The sequence below is a fragment of the Ictidomys tridecemlineatus genome, chromosome 14 (genome assembly GCF_052094955.1).
Source record: "Ictidomys tridecemlineatus isolate mIctTri1 chromosome 14, mIctTri1.hap1, whole genome shotgun sequence".
Lineage (NCBI taxonomy): Eukaryota > Metazoa > Chordata > Mammalia > Rodentia > Sciuridae > Ictidomys > Ictidomys tridecemlineatus.
This window is the reverse complement of record NC_135490.1, coordinates 20,523,856-20,538,603: the sequence shown is the minus strand read 5'-3', so window position 1 is coordinate 20,538,603 and position 14,748 is coordinate 20,523,856. Positions and strand designations below refer to the sequence as shown.

At 33.7% G+C, this 14,748-nt stretch overlaps 1 protein-coding gene across 6 annotated transcripts in view; it reads right to left on the bottom strand.

The window, feature by feature from the left end:
* The window catches only part of Anxa10 (annexin A10), a 525,713-nt gene that overhangs the window by 53,629 nt on the left and 457,336 nt on the right, over window positions 1–14,748 (bottom strand). For 3 of the 6 annotated variants that reach the window (XM_078030968.1, XM_078030967.1, XM_040293610.2), the window contains one exon: window positions 3,856–3,937. The exons of the other annotated variants lie outside the window; for them this stretch is intronic. In XM_078030968.1, the coding sequence (XP_077887094.1) occupies window positions 3,856–3,937 (82 nt within the window). The remainder of the gene's footprint in view (window positions 1–3,855; window positions 3,938–14,748) is intronic. 6 annotated transcript variants of the gene reach the window in all.

Below are 14,748 nucleotides of genomic sequence, written 5' to 3'. Positions count from 1 at the left end.
AGATTGCATATATAGGAAAATAAGAAAGATTTTAAATCAATACACTAAGCTTCTACTTACACAGCAAACAAAAACAACAAAAATACCTAAAGTGAACAGAAGAAATCATAAAAATGAATGTAAAAATCAATTAAATTGAAAAAAAAAGAAATCAATAGAGAGAATCAATAACAGCAAAATCTGGTTCTTTGTAAAGATCAGTAAACTCTACACACCTCTAAGCAGTCTAAGGAAAACAGAGATATAAAATAGCAATATCAAAAACAAAAGTGGGGGCAGGCATTGCTACTGGTCGTACGGACAGTGAAAGGCTAATCAATGAACATCATGGATACCTCTGTGCCCACAGATTTGATTGTCTAGATAAAGTGTATCAATTCCTTCAAAGATACAATTGGCCCAAACTCAAACAAGGAAAAAGAGACAATCTGTAAAGGCTTTATCTGTGAAAAAAATTGAATCAGTAATAGCCTGCCAAAACAAAAAAAGTACAAGATCAGATGTATTCTCTAGTAAATTTGACCAAATGTTTAAAGAAAAAAAAATATTAATTCTCTATAATATCTTCCAGAAAATATAAAAATGTGTAGAAAGAATTATATATAGGTACGCAATGTGGGTTCAACTTTTAAAAATCATTCAATGTAATCCATCACATCAATAGTCTAAAGAAGAAAATTTGTGTGATTATATTGAGAGATGCAGAAAACACATTGTGCAGAATACAATACCCGTTAAAGGTAAAAATGCTTCGTAAACAAGGAATAGAAGGAAAGTTGTCAGCTTGATAAGGACATCTCTAAAATCTTACAGCTAGCATCATACTTAATGGGGAGAGGAATCAAGAACAAAGTGAAATGTTTTAAAAACATCTGTGCGTTTCAAAAAGTCCTGGATGTTTCAAAAAGATTCATTTTGATTTATGTGCTCCTTTGTAGAGATTTAGGACAATTGGCTAAAAATGTTTCCAGTTGTCCAAGATCTCAGAGAAATAACTTGGCAATTACATATGTTGACAGATAAAAAATAAACACAGTTGTTCCAAGAACGAGTGTAGGAATTCCTCAATAAGACTCCCAAAGTGCCAGAAGTAAAATCAAAAATCAATAAAAGGAATAGTATCATACTAAAAAGCTTCTTCATAGCAAAGGAAACAATCAAGAATATGTAAAGAGAGCCTACAGAATGGGAGAAAATTTTGCCACCTGCATATCATATAGGGATTTGATCTCCAGATATAAAAAGAACTAAAAAACTTAAGAACAACAACAAAAATAACCCAGTCAATACATGGGCAAAGGAACTAGACAGGCATTTCAAAGAAAAAATAAAAATGATCAAAATTATATGAAAAAAATGTTCAATATCTCTAGTAATTAGAGAAATGCAAATTAAGACTACACTGAGATTTCATCTCACTCAGAATGACAATTAACAAAAATACAAGTAACAAGAGATGTTGGTGAGGATGTGGGGAGGAAGGCACACTCATACATTGGTGGTAGAACTACAAATTAGTGTAACCACTCTGGAAAGCAATATGGAGATTCCTCAGAAAAGTTGGAATGGAACCACCATTTGACACAGTTATCCCACTACTTGGCATATACCCAAAGGACTTCAAATCTGCATACTACAGTGACCCAGCACCATCAGTATTTACATCAGCTCAATTCACAATAGCTAAGTTATGGAACCAGCCTAGGTGTCCTTCAATAGATGAACAGATACAGAAAACGTGGTACACATACACAATGGAATATTACTTGACCATAAAGAAGAATGAAATTATAGCATTTGCAGGTAAATGGATGGAACTGGAGAATATCATGCTAAGTGAAATAAGCCAATCCCCCCAAACCAAAGACCAAATATTCTCTCTGATATGTGGATGCTGACTCACGATAGGACACGGGGAGGGTGGAGAGGGAGGAATGGAGGTTCATTGGATTGGACAGGGGACAATGGGAGAAGGGAAGAGATAAGAGACTGGGCAAGACAGTAGAATGTCTGCATTCATATGTGAATACACAACCAGTGTAACTCCACATCATCATGTATGCATGATATGTCAGAATACCTTCTACTGTCATGTCAACTAAAAAGAACAAATTTTTAAAAAGTTCAGTAAATAAAAAAAAAACTCATAGGTAGAGAAAACAGCTTCTAATAGCAGGGAATTAGAAAGCAGAACTGCACAGTTAGGGAATGTTAACTGAGAAGTGTTCCTTTTAGATTAAAATTAGTTAAGTTTTCACACAACTTAATACAACTTTTGTTAAAACTATTCATTTTCATTTGCTTAAGGATATATTTTTGCTTTCAGATTTTTTCTAAATCAAATAAGCTCCAGGGAAAACATCAGTAATTGTCCTTTTCAATTGCCCTTTGCCAGAGTCATCAAAATGGATGGACGGCGGGTTGAGTTGTGTTCTTGCTCTGGCACGCTACAGTGGACACTAGGCAATCAAAACCAAAAGCTTCTGAAATCTTTCAGCCTTGAACATTGACAAGCAAAAAATTACTATGGTCAAAATGAATCCATATTCTGACCCTAAAATTGCAATGACAGGAGAATCAAAACTGGAACAAAGAAAAAATACTGTTGTTTGGTGAATAGATTGCTCTGACCTATAGTTTTAAAGCAAAAATCATACTCTGGAAGAAAAAGTTAATCTGTAACTTTTCCTTATCTTGTCCCTATATATTTTTTTTTTTGCCATGATTGATATTTTAAAAGGCATGAAAGCATTGGAAATTTTAAAGTCAACTTTAGAAAACATATTTAAAGGTTTTTATTGTTTTCCTACGGGATGAAGCTAGTGAATAAAACACACAAATGTGTCTGTAAGTACGTACACACACACACACACACACACACACACACACACACACACAGAGTTCCTGTAAAAGTGACCTTGTTTTTCTATTCAAGAACTTGCTTTCTTATGAAAGGTTTTGAATGTTTTATGCAAACATATCTTTAATGTTGTCTGAGTTTATCTTTGTGCTCACTGAAATTTTTCCTAAAATGGGTTTTAAAGAAAATACATGAATATTTAATTATTTTGCATCACATTGTAAAGGTCAAATCTTTTTAAAAAAAAATTCAATAATTTTCTTCCTTTTTCCTTTTTGTAGTCTTTTTCTCCAATGTCGTTCATTGAACATCTATTTGACACCAACGAGCCAAACTTGGAACTCTGAAAGCTCACAGTCCAGTCAGCAGGTGAGGCTGGCACCAGCACAGCACAGGTGAGGCCAGGGATGAGAGCCAAGAAGCAAGGGACCTGGGATGGCGCAGCTCGTTGATTTTGGAGTGCTCAGAGAAGAAGGCAAAGAGGAAGGCTCATTGCAATAGATTCTTGAAAGAAGAGAGTTTGGATGAAAAGTCAAGAGAAGAAAATAACACTCCAGGCAGGGAGATTATTGGGCCAATTTACAGAGATGTGAAAAATCAGAGCCATTTGGGAGACTAGCAAGTTTGATTTGGCTGGAAGTGAAGATAGCAACAGAAATAGGCAGAAAGCAAACAAATGCAAAGGGCAGGAAGAATGTTCAATGCTGGATTAAGGTGTTATGCTTTGAAATTTCATTTAGTAGTTAGTGATGAGGTATTTAAGGACTTAAGGCAAACATAGCAAGATCAGACTTGCAATTTTGCAAGCTAAATCTGTTCACCATGATTAGCCTTTACTATTGTTTTTCTTCTCAGTTTTTATCTTTGTCCAATTTTTTGTTTAATCTGCATTTGGTTTTTGTAAAACATCAGCTATTTTATACCCATAGTAGAGACTTAAGGTAAAGCAAAACCGATATTGCAATTTAAAAGATAGCAGAAATTTCTATTCTTACCAAATCCTTGGAGTGCTCCCCCTAGCATTTGGGCATCCATTATGGGATTGAAATTGGGAGCAGGAAAGATGGTTCCTTGCGCCTGGTGAGAAAAGTTGATAAGAAAGAGATTATAGTAATTCACATGAATGCTTTCAATATTTCTCCAGATAAATGAATACAAAGATATATTCTACATATTTTAAATACCAGAAGACATGTATACAAGTCTCTTAAACAAAGGTCCTAATTACATGCTAAGTATAGAGAGCAAACTTGATGGGGTTGATTTTATCCATTAGGGCCTCTATGATTTTGAAGTCTATTATTTAAATTGAAAACTGAGATACTAAAGCCAATGCTAGAAAAATGTGAGGATGAAAGTAAACAATGAATGTCTTTTTTTTGAGAGAGAGAGAGAGAGAGAGAGAGAGAGAGAGAGAGATAATTTTTTAATATTTATTTTTTAGTTTTCCGTGGACACAACATCTTTATTTTATTTTTATGTGGTGCTGAGGATCGAACCCAGCGCCCTGCACATACTAGGCGAGCACGCTACCGTTTGAGCCACATCCCCAGTCCTGTATGTCTTCTTAGCAAACAATAGCATTTTCTTATGTATTGGAGACCATTTTACAGAACTGAAAAGAATTATATTAGGACAATGCACGTCATTCATAGGAAGAAGTAGCACTTCCTGCCACAGCTCGTTTGTGCCTAAGGGGCCCCCAATCACATGAAAGAAAATTAAAATATTTGAATTGGGGTTATAGGATTCATAAAGATCTGGGTGATACAGATAGGGCAGAGATGATTTATCTGAAACTTGTCGCTGCAAGGGAAAAACATAAAAACCTGACTGACATTTCATTTAAATTCTCTCTCTTGCCAAGAATAAAATGGCAGAACATTTAAGGCAGGCTTTGGAGCCACATGTCTATTATTTCAGACAGAGCCAGCCAGGACAGGTACCGTATCATAACAGCACGAGAGAGTTGTCAGTCAAAATTTATTAAAAAGAGAGACAACTTTCCCTATTTGATGTCATTATGTCCCAAAATATTGAGGGGGTGGGAAATGGCTTCTTAGAGTGCATGAGCCTACAAGGCCTTAAGAAAAACTCAGACACTCACTGAGCTTTTCTTAATAATACAATCATAGCTGAAGATAATAGTATGAAATAGTATATATATAATATATATTATATATATACTAATATTATGAAATTAATTAATGAGAATTAGACTATCAATCATGAACTACATGAGACCTCAAGTTTATCGGAGATGGCCTAGAAAGAAAGTTCTCTTGAGCTAATCTCTGAATCTAGAAGCTGTTTTTCAGGGAAGAACATAGTAATATCAGGAAAGAACATAGGAAAGGTATCAGGAAACAACAGAGTAAATACAAATAAAATTTTGGTTTTATCTCTATTTAGTAGCCTGTCACATCTGGTGAGACTCTATTAAGATAATAGACTGATTCTTCTTTCATTTATTAAATTAAGTTCAGACCACAGACTCTAAAGTGAATTTGTAGTTCGATTCTCCTGATTTCAAGCATTTTTTTTTTTTTTTTTTTTTTTTAGTATTTTGAGCCTAGAGGAGCATGAGAATTAAATTTTTGAAACAATAGCCATCTACCTTTAAAGGCGAAAGACTGCATTTGTTACTGGCTTTTACTAAATTTTTTTCATCTCTGTGGATCTTCATCAAATAGATGGCTATTTTGTATTCACAGAGACATTGAGATTATCCAAGGACTGTACTCCGACACATGCACAGTATGTCCCTTTATCAATATCTCCTACCAGCATGGTACACTTGGTGCATGAACTACATTGTCATGTCATAATCCCCCACGATCTGTATTTTACATTGGGGCTCACTCTTGTTGCTGTACATTCTTTGAGGCTGAACAAACTTGTAATGACATGCACCTACCATTATATCACACAGAACAGCTTCAATGCCCTGAGGAATCTCTGGGCTTCCTTCACCTGTCATGCTGTTAAAGGTTTTTGGAGGAATGAGTAAGGCATACTTTATTAGAACACTTCTGTGAACATTGTCACTTACTGTCTGGATGGCCTTAATCTTACTGAGTGCTATCAGTCAAAGGCAGATTAACCTTTTGAGATTTAAAAGAGAAAGTGTCCTTGAAGACAATAAGATATATTGTTAAGTAGGTGTAAGTTATCTAGACAATTTCTCACATGGACTGAACAAATGTCTGCCAGAAAACATCTCATTAGTGGCCTGGCTAGAGTCTATCCGAATTTCTACTGGTGTATTGCTATAATGAAACTATATTCCTTTTTGGAGCAAAAAAAAAAAAAAAAAAAAAAAAGCTCTGAAAGTTACAGATAAGGAAAGTTAGAAATGTCTATAGTGATTTATCAGACAATCTGCACTCCATGTTTTTCTTCCTGTGGTTTTTTTCCCTAAATCCTGTACAGGTTACTAGTACAGTGTAATTTTGCTGTAGAATGTATGAATTTTTTTTCTTTACAGTTATCTTCTTTGCCATTTAAGAATATTAGTTTTTTTGCCAATTTGCCTTAAAATAATACTCTAGAATATTTTTTGAATAATTTAACATTAAAAAGTGAGTACTTAGTAATGCACAAAACACACTTTTTAAGTAAACATTTGTTATTTGTATCTATTTATCTAGCATATTATGTCATTAAATTCATTTCAATGTCAATTATGCCGCAGTAAGGTTGAAGTCAGCCACATTATTGCATGGAAAGCACATACTATCACTTATTTTTTTTGTTGGAATACTCACTCTGTCTTTTACTGATCATTTTGACTGAACTGACCAGTTGAATCTACTGAAAGGGTCAATTACAGGTCTTAACTTTATTTATTCCCTGAGTTGAGCAATTATTCGAAAGATTACTAATTCCTTTGGGATGTGAAAGTCTCTTCTTAACTTTTATAAAACTACCATATCTAGAGCTACTATTTGTTTTGAGGTTACATTGACTTTCCCTTGCATATCCCCCGACCCCTCAACTTGGACTAGCCACCTGCCCTGCATTCCTTAACACCCAGTACCAACTAGGTCCTCTAGGAGGTGAATCTGTTCTGAGTCTTCTTTCACTCTCTCTTGCACTCAGGGTTTTTTTTCTTTGTAATTAGTACCTTATATTTTCTCATTTGTTACCTGTTGTTAAAACTTATCAAATCTAGTATTATATATTGCTGTACCATGTACTTGTTCTATGGTTTCACTTTTTAATCCTTCTAATTATATTTTATGTCCCTTATCTATAGACAATAGGTAAGTCTATACTATGATTGGCTCTATACTAAGTCTTCTTTTTAAATAGTCTCATTTACTAGTGATATCATGATTAATATTTTTCCTGAACTGTTTGGATTTCACAGCATTTAATCAGCGTGTTTGAGGTCAACTTACATGTAGACCTCCACAAGGTCTATGGAACAAGTCTCTACCTGAGCCTTCTAGACTATACATTCTCAAAGGTTTGGATTTTATATCATGGTATTTGACATTAAAGTGATTGTTGATTTCACCTTTTCCAAGTTTTCATTGGAATTCCCAGAACTTTGATTACATAGATTCCTTTACAAAATCAATTTGAAATTTGGCCAAATATGATATACTAACTTCAATTTTAGTTCTTATCTCCCTGTATTTTAGTTCTAGTATTATAGAAGGTTATGATGGACTTAAAATATCTGTAGAAATTTCCAGTTAAGTTACTTATTTCCTAATCACTTGATGGCTGTAAGAAACATCCTTTCCATCCTCTTTTTACCCTTTTATTTCTAATGATATTAGAAAGTTCAGAAATAATATCAAGATGCTATGGACTTGAAGAGACAGATTTTAGAGAATGGGTTTTATTTGTTGAAGATGAAAATACAGGATGAAATCTGATCAACTGAAGACAATGAATTAAAGAGCATATTTAAGGGGAAAAATGAGACACTATGGGAAATAAAGAAAAATATTTTTGGTGTGCCCTTTTGAATGTGGGAATATGATATTTTATATTCCCAAACACCCAAGTTTGAAAGTTAGTGAATAGAATAGAATTTTTACTTGAAGCATTTAATACATTAATAATGTATTTTAATCAGTTTTGAGATTGACTTTGGTATTATCAAAAGAGAATGAGATAATTAGCTTGAAAAAATATGTGCATTTTGATTAAATTGAGGCTCATACTTATTAAAATTTTATAGGATTGAAACTTTCTAGATTTGAATAATTAGATAAGTAATCTTAAATTCATAGTTTAAATAACTTTATTTTTATACATTTATTTACTACATAACAAGACAACTTAAATATTGATTCTAGTTTTAGGTGTGATAGCTTAACACAGCCCCAGTCATGTTATTCATCATTCTGTTTATTCTGTTAAACAGGTAATCTATGTAACTGGTTGAGCTATTTACTGTCAGTAATTTTATTAATATAAATGAAATACATCTACATAACTGATTCAAGAAAAAGGGTGATGAGACTGGGTATGTAGCCAGAGGTTGTGTGCTTGCCAGGCATATGCAAAACCCCAAGTTCAATATCCTAGTTTCACTGATTGAAAAGGAGGAGGGAAAAAGAAAGAAAGAAAGAAAAAAAAAGAAAGATGATAAATTATATCAGAAAAGTCTAACAAAATACCAGAAAATTTGAAGGAGAGAGTCCTCAAGTGAAAAATAGGACAAAAGTCAAAAGAAGGGCTTTGGGAAGAGGTTTGTTTATTCTTGTTTTTATGTGTAAACACCACATATTTGCTTAGAGAATATAAGTAGAGCAGAGAATTGCAAACACAAAAGGAAAAAGAGCCCTTAAATCTCACTATTCAGAAGTAACCATAAGAAACATCAATTGACTAAACAAATAGAAGGATATTTTAAAAGATAAAATTGTTATTTTATTAAACGTTTATGTTGAAAAGATAACTATATATGACGAAATACCAAATCTTAAGTATACAGCTCTACAAATTTTTAATAGGTATATTCCCCCGTAGAATGCCTTAGATGAAGATATCCAGCAAGAAATACATATATTTTAGGAATCACAATTATGGTAAATACTACTTAAATGCAATGAAAAAGATTAATGATAGTGAACAATATGATGAATTAGAAAAATTCATTAGAGCATTAGAAATACTATTTTAAAAATCTCACCATCTGGCTAAGAAAAGACATTATAGAATTGGAATCATTATATTTTACGAATGATGTTCTGGTTTTGGGTGGGTTGAAATATAAATGTGATACAAAAGACAAGGGCTTAATTCTCCTGCATACATGTCTTGTAATTCCTCTCCTCTCACTTTCATTATTGTTAGTTATTAATATTATTATTATTATACCATCAAAAGTTATGACATTTACAGTGTGTATCATTACCATAATGCCGGCAGTTGTCCAAAAGTGTTGCAATGTAAGTCTAGAAATGCCCTGATGGAGTTAAGTCTTATAATCAACCAGTTTACCTAGACTTTTCTATTCCTGAATGGTTATTATTTTCTTAATTGCGTTTTGCTGACAATTTTTTCCCCAAGAAGTGCAGATGAATGGTGGTGTTTTTTGTGCGGTGAAAATCTCATGTTTGATTAGCCTTCAACTGGTAGAAAAGTGCTATTTGGAAATTTCGTACTATTGGGAGACTGGGTTTAAATAAATTTGATTTTACAAGTTGTTATACCTAGAAATACTTCTAAAACCAAAGCTTCATACTTGATTTCTCTCCTATGAATTTCATATCTTTAAAGATTCATGTATATATATTTCAATGTTCCACTCAAATCCCATCTCCCTGAAGTATTTTTGATTACCACAATTAAAATTTTCTTTCATGAATTGCTATAGTAATTGGTATAATAATTGCAACAATAGCTACCATTTAACAAAGAACCAAACATTGCACAAAGTTCTGTCTCACAGTATGGTGTTTTCATCCTCAGAGCCAGCCTATGATATTAAAGCTATATTTCCCCTGTTTTTTAAATGAAAAAGTAGGCAGAGAGAAGGTAAGGAGCTAGATGTGGTTGCACAGATACTTAGTGACAAAGAGGAAACTTCAATGTCGGTCTACCTGGGTGCCAAGCCCAAATACTTTTTAAATACCTCTGCAATTTCTCACACCACTTATTTTGGTGGTATAAACTTTGGTGTAGCAATGCCTTATCACAGCAGTAACTTGTTGGGGATCACAACCTAATTGTACACACCTCTTAATTAGGGAAGACAATTTATACAGCACTTCCTGTTTCTCAAAACACAATTCACAGCACTCTGCCTGGGTTCATAACTAACTGATTATTTGAAGTGTATACATAGTTCAAATTTAGCTCATCTGAAGACACATGTTAAAGTCTTTTAACCTTTGCTAAACTTTCTGGTAGGTATTCATCTGCATTGCAAAACTCAGAATAAGCCATTAAATTCAGGTACCTGGACCTGGAGATGAAGTAAACCATACAGTGTAAACATGGTCCCATAGAAAGGTGGCTGGATGCTTTGGAAGAACTATGGACTGACTCTCTTTTAAAGTCTTAAAGTCCATCATTCTGTGGCAGTTGCTTCAATATAGCTATATATGAGAAGAATCTGCTAAATAGAAAGCACTTTATGAGGCAGGTGCGTGTGCTAACAGGTTTTCTCAGTTTGCTATTTTAGCCAGTATCCAATTATGTCAATGTGCAATGTGGACTTTTTTTTTTTTTTTTTTACTCTTTTTACTAGGGTTTCTCTATATGGTTCCACCTCATTTCCTGAGAGAGTTTTATGAACTGACACTAATAGCTCCTTTTTTACTATATCATATTATTTTCAGCCTTATTTTCTCTTCACAAATCTCAATAAGTACTAAATGCTTAGAACAAAGATGAGAATAAAAACCTTTGAAAGCAACTTACTCATCATGGAAAAAAATATATCAAGGAAAACATTAGATAAAAATAAAGCTACTAGTAGATAAATTTAAAAATTATAAATATGAAATATTTCTGATTGCTGAAATTTCTATCATTTTTATTCTTTGTACAAATGTTCTTTGTTAGTTTAGAATTAATAGTATAAAATATACTGATAAGGAAACACAGAAAATCATAAATAATAATTTTTATTTCTTGAAAGTCCTTACTTCTTAAATAAAGAATATGCCATAAATGTTTCCTTATACTTTTTAATATTATTTGGAGAATGATTTCTTTTCCTGTTAAAAATGACCACATACATATATGTATGTTTCCTTTTAAGTAAATCTCTAAAAATCTCCATTTACATCATGAAATGGCTCAAAAGAAGAAATCCTCTTTACTGCAGAATACATTCTATAAAGCTTCAAACACCTCCTTAGGGACATACAAGTTGGGTTCTCAATCATTCTAACAACAAAGCTGGGCCTGGTGGCACACTCCTATAATCTCAGCGGCTTGGGAGGCTGAGGCAGGAGGATTGTGAGTTCAAAGCTAGCCTCAGCAAAAGCGAGGTGCTAAGCAACTCACTGAGACTCTGTCTCTAAATAGAAAATATGAAATAAGGCTGGGGGTCTGGCTCAGTGGTCCATCGCCCATGAGTTCAATCCCCCATACACACCCCTCCAAAAAAAATTCTGGCAATAATTCCACATTCATTTGTATGACTTATTAGAAAAGACAGAACACTGTTAAGATCTTAGAATCTACTCTCTCACAAAGTAATCACATTACAGTCACTTCTCCCTTCCATTGGTCTAAAAAAGATTTTTTCAGGGGCTAAGAGTTCCACATAAACCACTAAGAACCTGCAGAGTTAATGTGGCTTCCTCCCAGTACAGGAAATACATGCCTGGGATCTCTGACTGTGAGGCCCATCATCAGATGATATTCTGTCTAATTGCTTCAGCAGAAAGAGTGGAAAGGCTGATGCTTGGTAGTATCCCATGTTAATAAGGACAAGGGCACATTCCTTCCCTTTTGTCTTCATAGCTTAACACCAGCCCCTAATCCTTGTACAATGGTGGAGGTACACATGGAAGGTTTAGTCCCTACTTCAGGAAGTTTGGTATGTAACTGGTGATAGAAGGTTTTAAAGAAATGATGAAATGATGTGAATTATTTCTGCTAAAAATAAGAACAGTAGAACATGTATTTATGTATTAGTCATTAGGTGCATTTTTGAAAGACGTTATTTTGGAGGACACACTATTATTCCAATGTTCAAACATCATTTTGGGAAAACTAATTCAGAGTTGCCTTTGGGATATTTGAATATTTATAAGTTAATGATAAATTGATATTTAGAAAGGCTAAAGTTGGGACTAATTATATGTAGAGTAATAGAGCTATTTAACACCATTTTATATGTGTGTTAAAGATACTATATGATATTAGTAAATCTAGAGGCAATTTCTAAAACTGAAGAAAATTGCTTGTAAATTGTATCATGTTTCAATGTCTTATGGATTAAATAATCCGAACTCCACAAAGAGCGTGTGTTTAAAAATGTGGGTAGATTTGGTGTAAACTGATACCTACTTCTAAAAAAGCATCTGCCCTACTGAACCCTGGCATTAGTCGCTCTATGTGAAGAATGGCATAAGTTTCTAATATCACCTTAATTCAATAATAAAAATGTTTCCTTAATTATTAGAACATTTGATAGTTGCATACAAATTGATTTACCATAATAATTACAAACAAAATATATTTTAATATAGTGCCTTTTGTTAATTTAATGTTAAAAAACTCTCAGATATGTCTGATTTAGTAGATTAGGCACCGATAGTTCCAGCTATTTTTTGGGATACTATTTTTTTTCTATTATCCTGATGATAAAGGCAGCTGTAACAAACTTCACATCTCTAGCTGTTGTCAAAGTAAATGGTCACTGACCTACTTCTGGCCCATATGTAATATAATTGGCTCAGAGGGATACTAAAAATATAATTTGCACAAAAATGGACCGATTTGGGGAAAGACAGCTAGAATCCAGTGATTCTGTGAAAAATCTCCAAGATCATCATAACTCTAATCAATTTTTGGATTTTATTCATGCTTATCATGTTTAATAGTGATATTTTAGACATAGATTTGAAGAAGAAAATGATTTCTTTGTGCATCTGTTCCATCTACATGGATTATATACCACCCCAAATTCCAAACCGAGTTCAAACTCCACCTCTTACATGAAATCTTTTCAGATTTAATCAAATGTTATTTTCACGTTGCATCCTAATTACGTGTGAACTTCCAGATTTTGCGTTTGTTTTTATCTCTAAATTTTAGACTTCCAGAGCACCAGTAACTTTTTCCTTGCTTTACAAAGCATCTAATAAAGTGCCTTAGCTATACTGTGGGCTTGAAGAGTTTTTATTAAGTATAAAATTCCATGTCCCACAGTGACATCTTTAGTTTACCCAGTAGTTTTAAAAACTCATTATTCATATAGGCAGGCTATGCTTCAAGCATTTTCACCTGCATTTCCTCAGTAATCATCTCAGCAGTCTTGTGAGACTGATACTATTAATCTTATTTCATACATGAGGAGCTTGTAAGGCTGAGTAAGTTGTTGAAAACCACACAGGTAGTGTGACATGAGGCCAACACTCAAATGCAAATCCAAATTTAACTTCATGGTTAGTGCCCTTTCCATTATAGTTGTAATTGATGTAAAATAAAATAACATGTACTATTCAATTATTTCTTCATCTTTTCAAGAGAAAAAAAATTTTCACTTGCAAAGGACCCCACAGGTAAAAGCAACATTCTAAAAGCACAAGCCCTCATTTTTGTGTCGCTGCAAGAGAAAGAAGAAAGTTGTGTCTGTGGTGTGTGTGTGTGTGTGTGTGTGTGTGTGTGTGTGTGTGTGGTGTGTTAGAAGAGGGATTGAGAAAGATAGTAAAAATAAATTTCCATAGCTGGATCACCAAAATGCATTTTGGAACAAAATGTCTGACATTTAATTGAAAGTTATTTGCAGAATACCAAGGCAGACCCCCCCTGTTGTCATGAACTCCCAGTAGAGGTTAGTTGGAGTAGCCTCTTGTTGATGGCATGTTGGAAAAGTGAAGGTATCAGGGGTTTGTGCCACCATGGGGTTACCCAGTATGAAGAAGGCTGACTGCATGCCTTCTAAACTAATAAGCAAATGGAAACAGAGCTTCAAGTGAACAAGAGAGACTCTAACCTTCATTTTCTGTGTTCCTGTAGCCTTAGAAAAAGACCTTTAGGGAGACAGAGTCACTGGGATGAGATTTTTATGAGCTTAATTTAAATCTCAAAGGATGGTATGACTTTAGTGTATATCTGTGTTAGTCTCAAAGAAGATATATCTATATATTATCTAATCAAAATAAAAGTGAACAGATGACTAGCTCATTAATACTAGCACAGCTAGTGAGATTAAGATAGGTTTAGTCATATTAGTTTTAAAATCGATGCAGAAATATTTATAAATTTGAAGCAATTTCTAAATTAGTTGTCATAAAACCCTTACAACTTCATAGTTAGATGTCAAGGAATTTTAGAAAGAGAGACTCCATTTCATCCATATATCCTCTCAATTAACATGTAAAAAGCATGTTCACTAACATGATTTCACTACCTTAGGAAACAATTTCTAGGAAGATGGAATTGAAAATATCTTTATCTTTGTAGAAGACCACTGCACATAACCCAATTAAAGTAAAATAGAAAACATCAAATGCTATTCGTTCTCCAAGGCTCAAGACATCCAGTTTCTAATAACTAAAACTTATGAATGTTGACTTCCATGGCAAACCCGTATGGACCATGCAAATACAATTAACTTAAGTATTTGGAGGTTATCGTGGATTATCTGGATGGGCCACAAATATTATTCCAAATACATTGAAGAGAAGGAGAGAAGAAGATTTAACTGCCAAAGAAGAAGGAGGCACAGCGATGAAGGC